This window comes from Polistes canadensis, unplaced genomic scaffold (genome assembly GCF_001313835.1).
Source record: "Polistes canadensis isolate GaletaPanama2010 unplaced genomic scaffold, ASM131383v1 scaffold_210, whole genome shotgun sequence".
Classification (NCBI taxonomy): Eukaryota; Metazoa; Arthropoda; class Insecta; order Hymenoptera; family Vespidae; genus Polistes; species Polistes canadensis.
Genome location: NW_014569757.1, coordinates 93,060 through 105,029, shown reverse-complemented (window position 1 = coordinate 105,029; position 11,970 = coordinate 93,060). Strand labels below are relative to the sequence as shown.

The window sequence follows — 11,970 nt, the reverse complement described above, 5'->3', positions numbered from 1 at the left end:
ATAAATCTTATCGATAAGTTTTCGTTTATATAATTTTGTTCAAATATTTCAAGATACACAATAGATAGTTAATTAATTATCCTATTTTGTGTAAATCGCGGAATATCTTGGTATATAGAATAGTACCTAAAACAATAATAATGAAAAAAAAAAAAAAAAAAAAAAAGAAAAAAAGTTTTATAATAATTAAACTCAATACGTGACATTTATCGTTAGATCGATAGAATATACTTCTACTTCCACATTTTCAATCACAAAAAAAAGAAACAATAAAAAGAGAGGAAAAAAAAGAAAGAAGAAAAAAATGGAAAAAAATTGATGATGATCCTACGTTAAGGACGATTCATACGAATGATTGTATAAATCGTGAATCGAGTTAATTTTAACGAGTACATACTTATACTTACGTCTAACTTGTTAAACATCGCGAACGGAACGCGACAGACCTTGCAGTGACTTATTGTAAAAGAGAAGGGATGGGTTGCCCCCCCATGAGAGCATATTGCCTCTATATAAACGAGGAGAACCACCCGGCAATCCATGAGTGTCAATAGCTTATATTATACCGTTGACACCGATAACTTCCGTTCGAATAGTAGTAATATTCTAACTTGATTCTTTTGAATCACCGACAAACTTCAACAAAGTTTTTTCATTTCGTCTGAAGTGTGTTAATGATTTTTACATTCGGAGATTTTAGTGATATATTTTTATATCGTTTAAATTTTTTTTAATATTATTATTATTATTATTATTGTTATTATTTTTATTATCTCTTTATTATTATTATTATTATTACAACTGCAAATAAGAAAATACGTGTGTATTTATTTAACGAGTCGACTTATTGTAAATATTTCGATTTTAAACCTGGAAGAGAAATTGAATAACCATAACCATGAAGATTTTAATGCGAGCAGATACTCATATTAACATAGAAGTGCCGGGAAACAAACCAGCACCTAAAGCATGTTTTACTCAGGTACGAGAAAATAGGAAATGATAATAGTGATGAGATTATGATGTTGATGATGATCTCGAGATTGATAAAAGGAACTTATCGTTTGCAACATCCTTAGATGATCATTATAATCCTCATTTATATACGCGAGAAGGAAGTTACGAAGTATTATGAACAATTTACTTTCTAATGTGTTTTTTTTTTAGTGTTTTGTCTTCATCGATCGTACCGTTAACGATCGCGAATCTAAAAAAAAAAAAAAAAAGCAGAAATAAATTAAAATGAATTGACAAAAAGAAAAGTAAAAGAAAACTGACAGAAACGTTAACTCTAAGTGTACACTCGCGCGTGTATATGCATTCGTGCTGTGTATATATATATGTGTGTGTGTGGATGTGAATGATTCATATATAGAACAAAATAAATATTATTTCATTTGTGTTTTTAAAGGTATTGGCAGCCTTAACACTTTCATTGGGTTCCCTCGTTGTGGGTTTTGCCTCTTCCTATACGTCGCCAGCCCTTGTTTCTATGCAAAGCAATGCAACTGATACAAACTTTGAGGTTACCAAACAAATGGTGAGTACTAATGTCATTTTCTTCTCATTTTTTATTATTACATAGTCATTTCATTCGATTATTATTATAATTATCAGTCTATCTCAACAAGTACGCATTATACATTGAACGATTAATGTATGAATGTAAAACAATCATAGTAGCTCTAATTTTTCATTATTCTTTTATAAAAAGAAACTCTTAGAAAACGTTAAAAATTGTATTATTTCAAGGAACTTAAAAAAAAAAAAAAAGTAAAAAGGGGGAGGTGGTGGAGGAAGAAAGAATAATTTCATATAAAAAAAAAAAATATTTCTAAGCGTACGTGCTGCGATAAAAACTTTTTTAATAACATATTTTTCGTCGAAATACAACTTACATTAAGCATTATCCTACGTTCGTAAACGTCCAACACTCAAGGTTGTCGAATATATATTACCGGCACGGATGTTTTCGCATATTTCCCTGATTACAACATTTTTTTTTGAATGATAATACATTAATAATGGATCGTGGAAAATTAATTCATGAAGAATTTGAAGTTAATACGAGTACATACGCATTTTATTAGTTCGAATATCAAGTAACGATAACCGTGATCAATTTAAATTTAATCGTTTCAAGAAAAATAAAGCAAACCACTAAACGTACAAATTTTGGAAAATAAAAAGTTTTAACGGTATACTAGTGAAAGATTAAGTATTATTTAAAAAAGAAGAAAAAAAAAAAAAAAGAATTCGGTTTACTCATACATTTTCTCTTAATAAAATTAAAACTACTGTTTGCTAATTTGTTTAACGTAAGCAACACTTGCGTTTACTGATACGGAATTGATCGATTTATACCTAAGCAATCTATTCCATACGAAACGTGTGGTGCAATCGGGAATCATTCTAAATTCGATACTGATGAGTTACGATTACAAGCAATATATATTTATTATATTGGGTTTGACCAATTTAATTTATTATAGTAAATAATACTAATATTTTTTAATGAATATCTTTGATATTTAATAACTAAATAAATAATAATTTATTCTACTTTTTTTTTTTTTTTTATTAAGATATTTTTCTCACACTTTATTTATATAAATAAAAGCAAAATATGTTTAAATAAAAATATATTTTAATATCTTATCGTTAGAGTATAGTATTGTTTTATTGCAAAAATATCTCGTTTGGTATTTCATAATAGTTAAGTATTTTGTGTGTGTGTTTACTGAAATACTTCATAGTATTTAATATTTAAATAAACAAGAGTTGTATTTTTTATAATGGAGATTCCAATATTGCTTATTGGTCAACTCAATATATATCGATATAATTTTTCTTCAAGATTATTAACAAGACGAATGATTTGTTACGCTTGGAGAACCTTATAGAGAACTCCAAAAGGTATAATACATATAATCTTCAATATTAGAAAGGTCAATAGATGATTAAAAATTTAACCTTAAGTGCGTCATTGGTGCGTGGTCAGGGGCGCGATGGCCTGATTACAATTCGATTGGTCGAACGAATGTTGAACCTCGCTGATGTCCAACCGGATTGGTCAAATCGATGGACACGCCAAAGCCGATGATGACTATTTGCAATGAACAATGACACCGCGAGTTAACTTCTACGCTCACGTCTTTTACAATTACAAATTATTTTTTTGCGTGTTCGCGATTATCTCTCGAAATAAATTATTGACTTGACTTATTACAATAAATAATATATATATATATATATATATCAAACTTTTTAATAATTAATTAATTTCAAAAATATTATATTAACATTATTTCAAGATATAATAATTATACTCTAATTATATATAATTATATAACTATACTAAATTTTTATTACGATACCACAAATGCAATAAAGACTTATTAAAGATAAATACTAAGATTATTAATTGAAATATAATTGATCAAGTATATTCTCTGATATTACTTATCAGCCAATCCGATGAATTGTTTAATGACACTTTTAAATTATTTTATCTCACTTCGAGCTTCAAAATCATCCTGTTACCTTTTTTAATTTAAAAACAAACAAAAATCGAATTAAGAATGGCAATGACTTGTAATAAATAATCTCAAGGGATTGCTTCCTTGACCCCTCTTCTTTCGGCTTCATTTAAATTCGAAGGACGATATAACGATTGTAGATATCCTATACTCTTCGTCATCTCACGTGCGTACGTGACTATTTTATCTTACAACGCAACGACAAATCTAACGCACAAATATTTCTTATGTGCGTTACGACCTGAATCCTCATATTATAATGTGAATGACCATTTTAAATAAATGATCTCGGTATTTTCAAACACACGAATATAACTAATCAATATTTGTCATTGTGACATTTTACAGGGTATGTGGATTGGATCGATCATGCCACTGAGTGCACTTATCGGTGGTATAGCTGGTGGTCCATTCATTGAATATTTAGGAAGAAGAAATACTATTCTTGGAACTGCTGTGCCGTTTATCGTAGGTAAATATTTCGAATTGCATTATATTCTTTAATATTTTCGTATTATTTCTTTTTTTTTTTTGGGGGGAAAAATTTGTTTATCCGGTAACCCGGAAATAATTGTGTTATAGAATATTACAATCTTAATTCCGCGCTGTGAAATAAGATGTTTAAAAAGAACAAACATTCGTTACGTATATATATATATATATATATATATTATGATTTGTATAATATAATATATACTTTAAAAAATTCATCAATGATAAAACTCGCACATCGATGAATTATTTCTCCTCGGCACACTGTCGTGAATAATTAAATCATTTCATTCGTATTACTTCTTTAACCTCGCTTACTTAATTAAAAAAATTAAGACTTAATTAAATATTTATTTATATAAAATCGTGATAGATATCGATTAGAAACCTTGATATTTTTTCGCAATTTGTCGCCACTTAATAAACAAAGTAAATAACTTGTTTCTTTGTCAGAAAAAAAAAAATTCTCCTCTATCTCGTTTCCATTATTCTATTTTACTTTTTTTTTTTTTATTAATATAATTTCTTTTTTTTTCTTTTTTATTAATATAAAAAGATTTACGTTCAGCTACGGGAGGCCTTGAAATGAAAAGATTAAACAATTCAGTATATTTATAATGATTCGAACGGTTTCTCGTTTACGTGCGTATATATAGTTAACATTATCGCTCCCACGTGCAAAGACATTTAATATGCGTAATAAATCTGCAAAGTTATGCTTACGATCATTTAAAAGATGTGGCACTTTGATAAAACAAACAGTATATCGCGTAGAATATGAAATAACGTAATATCTATCCGTTCATCCGTTAATTAATGTAAAGATTTTTTTTTCTTTTTCTTTCTAACTGTTATTATATCACATTTTTTCCTCCTACCCTTCTCCCCCATCCCCCATTTTAACTGTATCCATGCATAATAAAGTACGTTGTATTTGTAAATACATTACGTCAATTATCACGACATTTGTCACGTAATAACAACGTTCAGTTTATTTCCACACTAAATATACATTAAAATATAATTAATATTCTATTTGTTCTTTACTTTTTTTTTTCTCAGCCTGGGTTCTCATCGGTTTGGCTCAAAATATTCCAATGATACTTGCCGGACGTGCTATTTGCGGTTTTTGTGTAGGAATAACTACCCTATCACTTCCGGTTTACCTGGGTGAAACGATACAACCTGAAGTTCGTGGATCGTTAGGTTTATTGCCTACGGTCTTTGGTAATACCGGTAAGTTAAATAAATAAATTTAATTAAAATAAGTAATAAATTTTAACGCAACACACATTTTGATCTCTAACACATAAATGTAAAATTAATTCTTTTAACATTATTTATTCGAATTGTTCTTTCAGGTATTCTAACATGTTTCATAGCTGGCATGTATTTAAATTGGAGATATCTTGCGCTGCTCGGTAGTATTTTTCCAATACCATTCCTCATATTGATGTTCTTGATTCCCGAAACTCCAAGATGGTACATCTCAAAGGGTAAAACGAAACGCGCACGCAAATCTCTCCAATGGTTACGCGGTAAAAATGTAGATATTACCGAAGAATTGACAATGATCGAAGAATTACATGTAGAAAGCGAGAAAGATATGCAAAATGGATTATCAGAATTACTTAAACCAAGCCACGTCAAGCCCATTTTGATTTCATTGGGTCTGATGTTTTTCCAACAGATGTCTGGTATCAACGCTGTTATCTTTTACACCGTTCAAATATTCAAGGTTCGTATCTAATCGATCATATGTCCCTTGTATTATTAGTTTTTTGTTTTTTTTTTTTTTTTTTTTTATAACCATGAGATATGTATCTACTAATTTTCTTTTCTTTTTCTGTACACAGGATGCCGGTAGCACAGTCGATGAAAATATCTCGACCATAATCGTTGGTATCGTCAACTTTTTATCAACTTTCATCGCTGCAGTGGTGATCGATAAGCTTGGCAGAAAAATGCTTCTATATGCCAGTGGGATATCTATGTTCATAACACTTTTCACTCTTGGTTCCTATTTCTATGTAAAAATGAGTGATGCTGACGTATCCAATTTCGGATGGATACCATTGCTGAGCATGATCATTTACGTGATCGGTTTCTCATTAGGATTTGGTCCAATCCCATGGTTAATGATGGGTGAAATCCTACCAGCCAGAATTCGTGGTACAGCAGCTAGTATCGCCACGGCCTTCAACTGGACGTGTACATTCGTAGTTACAAAAACTTATGAAGACTTCAAAGAATTGACCGGCGCACACGGAACATTCTGGTTCTTCGGTATCATTTGTGCGCTAGGTGTAATTTTCGTTTATATATGGGTACCAGAAACACGTGGTAGGTCACTTGAAGAAATTGAAAAGAGATTCGCAGGACCAGTGAGAAGAATGAGCGCTGTAGCTAACTTGAAACCAACCCCAATGGGTGTCTAATTGTTTTTTCTTCTTCTTCTTCTTTCTAGTTTCTTTTTTTGTAAGTTTCTTATCCGTTTTATATTATCTATTATTATTCCTTTTTTTTTTTTTTTTTTAATGATGATCAATTTAGAATGTATAAGCTATTGACAAACAACTATCGCGCAAAAGCGATCCAAGCTTAAGCATGAGGTAAATGATCTTAGAATAATTCTTCTTGAGATGAAGCGTGATTGCTCTCTCTCTTTCTCTTTTTCTCTTTTTCTATTTTCTCTCTATCTATCTATCTATCTATCTCTTTATATGCCTTTCCTCGCATTTTTATTTTTCTTATAATTCTTCTGATAATTCCTCTTAATTAATTGTCGTTAATTATATACGAGTAATCGAAGGAGAAGGCACTAAGTGCACCCCCTTCGACTTGAACATTTTTTTGTTAATCATTGTAAGATTAATTCATTATCTTAATTCCGAAGATTTGTTCTCGTTACTAGCGAACATATTCGTTTTAAGAAAATGAGCAGTCTATTGTTTTCGAACAAGTCGATTAGTTAGAAATTTGTAACATGCGTAAAGTGGCGTGAAAGAAATCTGCTGTTGACTAGGTATATAGTATTTGTTTTTATTACTTTATAGTGTTGCAAGGTCTACCTCAAGATAGTTATTCTACGATTTATTTAAATATATTTTTAGAATAGAAATTTTCTATGAATGCAGAAATGCTCTAGAAGCATTTGATAAATGATATACGTTACAGAAGTATATCTATATTATGCATTCTATGCAAATGCACAAATAATAATTTTAAAATAAGTACTCATGGAAGGACGAATTGTCTCATTTAATGGCAATAAATTCTCAAATCAAATCAATGTATCCTTATGGTGCTCCATTAATGCGAGTTACCAACATTGTACATAGCCGTTAGCTTATATAAGCAAACATATGTATATAAGAATTAAAATATAAAATAGAATTAAAGGAATAGCAAATATATAGCAAATATATATATATTAAAGATATATATATATAGTTTGTAAAGAAGAAAAGTGGGTGAAATAGTAACAGAAAAATTCAAATAATTATTAAAATTAAAAAAAAAATTAGCGCAAAACCGTTTTAAGTAGATTATTATTGATCTTATTAAAATTGATATTTTAGAATAATTGCTATGTTAATATAAATGACGCAAAGTCTATTATACATAATCATGAGTTTGAATACATTTCATCTTTATAAGATGATCAGGGTGCTTAATTTTTTAATTATTCCAATGTACATTTATAACAATGTGAGTCCTAATTAAAGAGAATCTCATATGAGCAGAATACTATTGTACCTCACAATTATTTGCCACATGAACATTATGTAAAAAAACTTTGTATTTTAGGAACGAAAAATGTTATACTTGTTGAAATAACTATTTCAAAATGATTCCTTATTATCATTAACCGTAACAAAAAGTAAATAAAATGATTTTTGATAATTTAATACTCATGTTAAGTTTGTACAAAATATTAAAACAATTAATAGATAATGAAAAATATTTCTTTACATATTTAATCTTTTCTATGACTTCCTTTTCCTTAGAAAATAATTCCATCAATTCTTAAAATAATATTTCAGTTATTAGAGTAAATATTTCATATTATTAGATAAAATTTAACAAAATAATTTATATATAAAAAGCTACATATATATTAAAATTATGATTTTAACACTACATATACCATGACCAGTCAAAAGACCAATTATGAAATTTTTGGTACCATTTTTTACAAGTTATAGTGCTATTTGTTGAGTCAAGAATTCTTATCTCATATATTTCTTATCTCATTATATTTTTTGCTATATATATATATATCATAAAATATATAACTTTTTAAGGATGGGTCATTTGATCCGTTGTGGTAGAAATAGGTATACATAAAGCATCAGTATGTTTAGTGCGAAGTATAATAATATTCAATATAATATGTAAATAATAAACATCAGTAATATTGATATAATTTACCAAACACGACTCTAATCTACTTCTGTTTAAAAGGTAAAAGTATAACGCTATAACATTTTCTATTCTAAAGCTCAATAATTATCCATCGACAGTACAAATAATTGGATTTTACCCATACTAACAAATACATATATATTCAAAATGTATTTTCTATGAAACTACCACACAACATAAACTAAATGATTCATGAAAACAAAACATTTGTTTAAAACATTTCATATTCTTTATTCTAATTGTAATTTAAGACCGTATTTGAATGTGTAATTGACACATGAAAAGAAACAAAAATTAAAAAGGAAAATCAAATTGTTATACTAATAGTTATTAAAAAATAATTGTTAATAATATTTTAATATAATAATCTCTAAAATGAAAGAAGTAAAAATTTGAAAAAAAAAATACACTCACCCATAACCTGTACTCGACAAATGGCACATGTGTCACATTCGACATCCCAACTCCACATAGCCACGGCATTCCATTTCTTCAAAGTAAATAACTTGTCGTTTTTAACATTATCACCATCACCACGATCTCCTAAATCTTGATCTGTATCAGCCATAACTAATTTTTAGGTTAGAATCACTGAGAAACAGACAACACCGTAGTCAAAGCTGATCTGCTTCGTCTTATCATTCGATTCAAATCACGTGATTCAAGATGGCGCTCTTCGAGATATCGAATCTCGCAATATATTCGAATAATTAAATTTGTTTTCTTAAAATGTTTTGCTTAATGTTAACATTCTTAGTTAAAATACTATTTTTATAAAATGAAATTCTTTAAAAACATAATATCGGTATTTAATATAAATAAAAATTAATTAACGCAATATTTTATTTTTCTTTATAACTTGTTATTTTTTGTTCCCGCTATTTTTAAAACAAGGATATGTATATGCGAGTAAGTAATTTTATTAATTATGTACAATAATAATTGTTGCTTCGCAAGGTTCTTAAATTCGAATTTTAGTTGAAATGTATTTCAAACGGTTATTACAATACACTTGAAAATGAATCGATGAGCCAAAGGCTTAAATCTGATCGTCAATAATGATAAAACGAAAAAGATATTCATTAAACAGGTAATATACATAAATGTAATCGAAATATGATAAAACCAATAATGACACGTGCACCGATTGAATTTCCATTATATTCAGCATCAGAGGCATATAACACAAAGTACAATCAAACACAATGTACAGTTTAATACTTATTATGTATAAGATTTCATTTGAATTCTCTATTAGTACTTTTAATAGTAATGTTCGTCAAACACCATTCCACAATAAACTTCTTGATCACCCACAGTATCTTCTTCATAGTTCGCATACTTTCACATTTCTTTTATTTATTATATATATGTATACGTACGTAACTTTCGATTATAATTCTGTTTAGAAATTTAGAAAAAAAACAAATCAAAAGCATAAAATATATAAATCCACAACAAAATAAATCAATACGGATTCACAAGTTTCGAAGTTTTCAAAGTATTCTCATTTCGTCTCGAAAATACGAATCGAAAGAAAAGCGGAAAGCATTGAAAAATAAAAAAAACATATCCAACAAGAACAACAACAAATTTACTCCCATCATCTTTTCTTCGAGTTCTTTTATATTGTGAAAATTATTTCAAATAAAAATCGACAAAGAACACGTTAAACCGATTTTCGTAACTCGATGTAATTTAAAAACACTCTCAAAAATCAATTTCATTTTACATAACACGATACACTTCATTCACTTTGAACTTCCCAGTGACCGCACGTAGTATCTTCTTCCAAATATCTTCATTTACAATCTAATCGAATATCGTTTTTTTTTTTTTATTCTTTTATTTTATCTTCTTTATATGCAAAGAATTTATTCGTAAAAAGAATCCTTACGTTCGCACGTTGTTCGAAGGAAATGAAAGAGACAATTGGAACAACGATTGGCGATCACGATCATCAATCATATTTTATGTTAGTTATGTGAGATTTATAATTTGTCCGTATGAAAAAATACTACAAGACATACTCAATTAATTATTCTTTCTTTCACGAGGATATGAAATATGTATTCCAATAATATGAAGACGTATCGTGATCGTAAAAGTAAAGGTTTCTTTTCATTACATGATTTTTTTGTTCATTTATAACTGTGACTTATTACGCAACATATACACACAACATCGATTGAAATCATCGATGTATCGCTTACACATATATAGATATATATATATACATACATACGTACGTACATATATGTATATATATATATATATATATATATATATTACAAATGGCTTTTATCCGCAGTAGTTAATCACTATCTAGAGATACAAGCCTTTAAATTAAGACTCAAAAATAGATAAGAAAATAAGGAACAGCTTTTCGTGCGATAATGTTAAGAAAAATTGTTAAATCTCTATAAAAGATAAAATAATTTCATCTCTATACGTCGAGTTGTATGTGTCACAATTATGAATCTTCCTCTCACGATTATCATATTGTTTTTCTTTTTTTGTTTACAAACTCATTTCTGGTATGTGTACACACATACAAACACACACACATATACACGCATGCACGCCACGCACGCACGTACACGTAACATTCGCAATATGTTTAATCAAAACTTTCTTGAATGCATACTAAGTAACAGTAAAGGTGCATTTTACGTTCATGTGGACGTCATTTAATAAAAAGAAGTATTTGCATTGAACAAATACTTGAAAGTATGTCAAGTATGTTGTATACAATAAATAGTACTCGCTGCACTTATTGTTGTCCCTTCTCATTCACTCTTTCTCTTTCTTCCTCTTTTTCTTCCTTTATTTTTTTTTTTTATTCACTCACTCTTTTTTTTTAAAGAAACTTCTTTTCGCTTAAAAACAAATTAATTATCGAGGTGTTAAAAGCCCAAAAAAAACTGTATATCTCTTCATTTGTCTCTTATAATATTATTCCATCAACCTTTTTTTTCTTACTAGTCAAAGAATATATGTATTATGCACACTTGTTTCTATGCACTTTGCACATATACACGCATAAAAACGTTAGAGAAGTCTTCGAACATGTACACATATTTATGCAAGTGTATGCGATAGGCATTGTCGCTTGAAGAAGAACAAGTTAAATCCAGATATAGAAGTCGTGTAATCGGAGGAAATTTATCTCATCTTTCTAGTTTGTTTATTATTTATTTATTTATTTATTCATTTGTTTGTTTAATTTCTTTTCTTACTTTTTTTTTTTTCTTTTAAGCTTTTTTTTTTTCTTTTTCAAAATTTTCCAAAGTGTTTTACTTTTTATCGGAGAAAACGAAAACACATACCTCGAGCACATTCATCAAGATTACGTTTTTTCTCGAGGCTATAAATGTAATTGGACGCTGCTCGAATTTCGATCTTTTAGAAATTCGTTGTAGAATTCACGTTAAAGTATATTTTCGGGAACATTAATAAAATATGTTTATTTTATTTTATTTTTTCTTTTTTTTTTTTTTTTTTTTTTTTT

The 11,970-nt window shown here is 28.4% G+C and overlaps 2 protein-coding genes across 6 annotated transcripts in view; one reads left to right on the top strand and one right to left on the bottom strand.

The window, feature by feature from the left end:
- The window catches only part of LOC106789996 (facilitated trehalose transporter Tret1-like), a 22,962-nt gene extending 15,896 nt beyond the window's left edge, over positions 1-7,066 (top strand). For 4 of the 5 annotated variants that reach the window (XM_014754607.1, XM_014754606.1, XM_014754610.1 and 1 more), the window contains 5 exons: positions 1,412-1,540; positions 3,888-4,011; positions 5,094-5,267; positions 5,393-5,769; positions 5,888-7,066. In XM_014754607.1, coding sequence (XP_014610093.1) covers positions 1,412-1,540; positions 3,888-4,011; positions 5,094-5,267; positions 5,393-5,769; positions 5,888-6,469 — 1,386 coding nt within the window. In that variant the 3' untranslated portion in view covers positions 6,470-7,066. Of the gene's footprint in view, positions 1-792; positions 983-1,411; positions 1,541-3,887; positions 4,012-5,093; positions 5,268-5,392; positions 5,770-5,887 lie in introns of those variants that run through there. The other variant, XM_014754609.1, reaches the window with a different exon arrangement.
- Positions 1-9,141, bottom strand: part of LOC106789998 (RING-box protein 2) — a 38,520-nt gene extending 29,379 nt beyond the window's left edge. The window contains exon 1 of the mRNA XM_014754613.1: positions 8,874-9,141. Coding sequence (XP_014610099.1) covers positions 8,874-9,027 — 154 coding nt within the window. The 5' untranslated portion in view covers positions 9,028-9,141. The remainder of the gene's footprint in view (positions 1-8,873) is intronic.
- Positions 9,142-11,970: the final 2,829 nt, after the last annotated feature.